General features: G+C 51.5%; 1 protein-coding gene across 1 annotated transcript in view; it reads right to left on the bottom strand.

Annotated features, from left to right (window-relative positions):
- Positions 1 to 787: 787 nt before the first annotated feature.
- The window catches only part of C5AR2 (complement component 5a receptor 2), a 9067-nt gene continuing 4785 nt past the window's right edge, over positions 788 to 5069 (bottom strand). Inside the window, exon 2 of the mRNA XM_003799552.3 lies at positions 788 to 2075. Coding sequence (XP_003799600.1) covers positions 1047 to 2060 — 1014 coding nt within the window. The 5' untranslated portion in view covers positions 2061 to 2075 and the 3' untranslated portion in view covers positions 788 to 1046. The remainder of the gene's footprint in view (positions 2076 to 5069) is intronic.

Below are 5069 nucleotides of genomic sequence, written 5' to 3'. Positions count from 1 at the left end.
GGGGGTCATTATTCTGTCTGCTACAGGGAGTGAGAAACTAGAAAACAATTTTGTCCAGAGAGTGGAGAGAAACCCAGGTTGGAAAGCTAAGGAGCCCAGACATGGCCTTCCCCTCAGAATAGATCCACAATCTGTCAGCTTCTCACCACCTTGGCTCTCTTAACCTTGATCCAAGTCACTCACCTCTTGCTTAGGCTATTGCAGTAGCCTCCTCCCTGGGCTCTTCACTTACCACCCTCCATTGTCTAATCTCCATCAGCAACAGGAGGAATCCTATTAAAATCTAAGTCAGATCATGACGTTTCCTCTGCTCAGACTGGGGCTCCCTGATTTAGCCCACACACAAATTACAGAAGGCCCAGTTAACTTTGAATTTCAGGTAAACAACAATTTCTTTTTAGTATAAGTATATCCCATGAAATATTTGGGACATTCTAACCCTAAAAATTATTTATTGTGGTGGTTTACCTGAAGCTTAAATTTTAACTGAGAATCCTGCATTTTATCTGGTAACCATAGTGCAGAACTCTTGCATGGGTACCCAAGCAGGTGTTATGACCTAGAAGTGTTTCCAGATCTTCCCCCACTTCATCTCATACCACTCTTCCCCTTGATCGCTTTGCTTCACCCATACCCGCCTCTTCACTGTTTCTAGAAAACAACAAATAGGAGCTCACTCAGAGCCCTTACTGTCTCCTCTGCCTGGAATGCCCTTCCCCAGGTTTAAGCAGAATTCTCCTCCCTTCTTCAGATTTTCTTAGCACTTATCACCACTTGACACATTCCGTCTTTTTTTCTTTGTTTATTGTCTGTTTTTCTCCATTAGAATGTCAACCCCTGAGGGCAGGATTTCTGTCTGTTTTGGTCACTGCTTTATGGCCAGTGCCTATAACAGGGCCTTGCAAGAAGCAGGTGCATAATGGGTATTTGCTGAATGAATGAAGGAGTAAAATGAAGATATCAGTGAGCCCCTGGATCCACCTTTGCCCAAAGTCAGTGTTGTGGAATGCAGTGGATACATACATGCAAGCCAGTGTCCCTCTAGCCTACACTTCCATCTCTGAGACCAGGTCATGGCTCGTGGATTTCTTGCTGACTACACTTTCATCCTGGTCCTGGGACTCCCTCAGGGCCCAATGACATGCAGCTGGCAGTGACCGGCAGAGTTGAACCCGTCCAAAATATAGGAAGAGCACAGGATTGAGGCAGCTGTGAGCCAAGGCAAGGCCCACAACCAGGGGTTCGGCCCTCAGGGCTCGGGCCAGGAGCACAGAGTTTGGGGCAGCCACAGTGAGTACCAGTCCCAACAAGTGGTAAGGAGCCCAACAGACAAAGAACCCCACCACAATAGCCATGCCCAAAGGCCAATGGCGTTGGGCTGCCCGGCACAAGAGGACACTGTGACAGCTGATCACCACCACCAGTGGCCCCAGGAAGCCAAACATAACCCGGGTAGCAGTCACCGCAGCCTCGGTCCTGGCTGAGCCACCGTAGTCCACCACACACTCCAGCCGGGCGGGAAAGTGCTCCTGGTGCAGCCGGCGGTAGATGGCAGAGGGCACAGTGAGCAGCAAGGCCAGTGTCCAGACTGCCCCACAGGCCACCTGTACCCCACGTGTCCGCCGAGCTGCTGCCCACCAGGTGGGCCTGAGGGCCAGTAGGTAGAGGTCAGCACTGAGAGCAGCCAGCAGCAGGACACTGGCATACATGGACAGCAGGATGACCGAGGGCAGGGCCCGACAACCCATGGCTCCATATGGCCAGTGACCTCCGGTGGCAATGGGCACCGCCAGGATGGGGAGAGATATACAGCAGAACAAATCTGCTGCAGCCAAGTGGAGAAGCCAGGTGGCGCCCACCCTCTGGCGGGCCTCCTTCCCGGCTACCCAGGCCACCATGGCATTGCCCGGCACTCCCACCAGGAAGATGGCAGCATACAGCAGCAGCGAGGCCACCCAGAACGAGTTGATGGAGCGGCAGGCACCATCCAGGCAGTCCACAGGGAGATACCCAACGTCACCGTAATCCCCGTACTCGTAGCTGTAAGAAGTGTTCTCCATTCAGACCTCAGACGCCTGGACAGGACAGAAACAGGACAAAGACTCAGTGAAGGGAACACATAGGCCCTGGGATCCCCGGGGTGTCAACAGCCCAGCCCATCAGCACTTTGCAGACTCTACGCTAGAACACCAGCATATCAGAATACTAGATTCTGACTCGGCGCCTGTGGCTCAAGCGGCTAAGGCGCCAGCCACATACACCTAAGGTGGCAAGTTTGAATCCCCAGCCCGGGCCTGCCAAACAACAATGATGGCTGCAACCAAAAAATGGCCAGGCGTTGTGGCGGGCGCCTGTAGTCCCAGCTACTTTGGCGGCTGAGGCAGGAGACTCGCTTGAGCCCAGGAGTTGGAGGTTGCTGTGAGCATGATGCCATGGCACTCTACCCAAGGGGATAGCTTGAGGCTCCGTCTCAAAAAAAAAAAAAAAAGAAACAGAACATTTCTAGAATCCTACTGGAGCAATTTTAAAAAGTAGTGATGACCTGGCATGGCGCCTGTAGTCTCAGCTACTCTGGAGGCTGAGGCAGGAGGATTGATTGAGCCCCAGGAGATCAAGGCTGGAGGGAGCTATGATGATTGCACCACTGCAGTCCAGCCTAGGTAACAGAAAGAGACTGTGTCTCTAAATAAAATAAAATAAAATAAACAAAAAAAGCATTAGGTCAGGCGTAATGGCTCACACCTATAATCCTAGCACTGCAGGAGGACGAGGCAGGTGGATCACCAGAGCTCAGGGGTTTGAGACCCGCCTCAGCAAGGGTGATCCCATCTCTAAAAATAATCAGCGGCATGGCAGGTGCCTGCAGTCCCAGACACTTGGGAGGCTGAGACAAGAGGATCACTTGTGCCCAAGAGTTTGAAGTTGCTATGAGCTATGATGCCTCAGCACTCTACTGAGGGTGACAAAGTGAGACTTTGAGGCCAGGCTCGGTAGCTCACACCTGTAATCCTCGCACTCTGGGAAGCCGAGGCAGGTGGATTGCCTGAGCTCAGAGGTTTGAGACCAGCCTGAGCCAAGGGCAAGATCCAGTTTGTAAAAATAGCTGGGCGTTGTGGTAAGCGCCTCTAGTCCCAGTTGAAGAAACTGAGGCACAGAGAAGTTAAGCAACTTACCTGAGATCACTCAGCTAAGTAAGCAATGGGCCTGAATTTCGAACTGTGTTAATCCCACGGCAGAACCTTGTGCCCTAGAATACTGTGATCCCAAAATCTTGGACTCTGGAGTTGGAAGGCAGCAGTAACATAGCCAGTTGGGCTCTGTGACCATAAATGACAGACAATTGCACTTGACTCTTAGTTTCCTCATCAGAGAAATGAGTCAACGAGGTGGACTTACCGGTTTGGGGACACTTGAGGAATGAGTACATGTGAAGCATGTGGCACAGAGCAAGGGACAGGACCCAGGAGTCCCCAGCCCCCACTCAGTGTTAGAGCGACCCTGCCCTCTGGCTCTCTGCCAACTATTCTGTAGTGGTTCCAGTCAGTGTTGATGCCACAGGAAGGACAGAGAGGAAGTTGGGGCACTCCTGGGCACCTCTCTAGGCCCTGCCAGGTAGCATAAGAAGCCAAGCCACTTTCTGTGTGTTGGTTTGGAGTTTGACACTAGAGTAAAATGTGTGCAGGATTTTTTTTGTTTGTTTTTTGAGACAGAGTCTCACTTTGTCACCCCTGGTAGAGTGCTGTGGCATCATAGCTCACAGCAACCTCAGACTCCTGGGCTCAAGCGATTCTCTTGCCTCAGCCTCCCAAGTAGCTGGGATTACAAGTGCCCACCACAATGCCTGGCTCCTGTTGGAGATGGGGTCCTGCTCTAGCTCAGACTGGTCTCGATCTCACGAGCTCAGGTGATACACCCGCTTCAGCCTCTCGGGGGCTGGGATTACAGGCGATAGCCACCTTGCCTGGCTCTTGTGTGAATTTAAAAACTCAATTCCCCACCAGCTGGGTGGGTTTAGGCAGAGGCACATCACCTAACCTCTCTGTGCCTCAGTAAAATTGGAATAACAATATACCTACTTTAGAGGGCGTTCCTTAAAGGATGTTATAAGAATTTAATGAGGCCATGGGCGGTGGCTCATACCTATAATCCTAACACTCTGGGAGACCAAGGCAGGAGGATCGCTTGAGCTCAGGAATTTGAGACCAGCCTGAGCAAGACCAAGACCTCATCTCTACTAATAAAATAAAATAGATAAACTAGCTGGGCATTGTGGCAGGCACCTGTAGTCCCAGCTACTGAAGAAGATGAGGCAAGAAGATCCCTTGAGGCCAAGACTTTGAGGTTGCTGTGAGCTATGACTCCATAGCACTTTATGAGGGTGACAAAGTGAGACTCTGTCACCCCCCCCCGCCAAAAAAAAAGAAGTCTCAGTGCCCATATCTCAGTGGTTAGTGCGCCACCACTTACACCAGGGCTGGTGGGTTCAAACCCAGCCAGGGCCTGCTAAACGACAATGATAACAACAACAACAAAATAACCGGGCATTATGGGTGGCACCTGTAGTCCCAGCTACTTGGGAGGCTGAGGCAAGAGAATCGCTTGAGCCCGGGAGTCTGAGGTTGCTGTGAGCTATGATGCCACAGCATGTCAGGGCCCAGGACTGGCCAGGTCTCGGGCCCAGGTTGGGTAGGTTCTGGACCCGGACCGCTCAGCTACCTTGCTCAGGAACAGTTTCTCTTAGGTGCCTGAGGGCTATCTACCTTAGCCGAAGAGAGAGAGAGTGTCTTAGAGAGAGTAAAGCAGCCTTCTTAGCATAGATAGATCTTGGTCTTTAGCAGAGCTTGGTAATCTTCAGCAGAGAGACGCTGTGCTGGCATTCTGCAGGCAGGAGAGGAGACAAAGTAAGCAAGTCCATGATAGAAAGTGCACGCTCCCGGCTGCCTTCTCCTCCAGCCTAATATAAGGCTGATCTTGTGTTTCTTAACACCACACATGTAGAGACTGCCAATTCACCACTGCTCTCATCTTGCGAGCTCTCATGCTTGTTAGGAGAGCTAAATCTCTCTCCA

This window comes from Otolemur garnettii, unplaced genomic scaffold (assembly GCF_000181295.1).
Source record: "Otolemur garnettii isolate 467f Iridium unplaced genomic scaffold, OtoGar3 scaffold00152, whole genome shotgun sequence".
Taxonomy (NCBI): domain Eukaryota; kingdom Metazoa; phylum Chordata; class Mammalia; order Primates; family Galagidae; genus Otolemur; species Otolemur garnettii.
The sequence above is the reverse complement of the archived record's forward strand: the minus strand, read 5'-3'. Positions and strand labels throughout refer to the sequence as shown.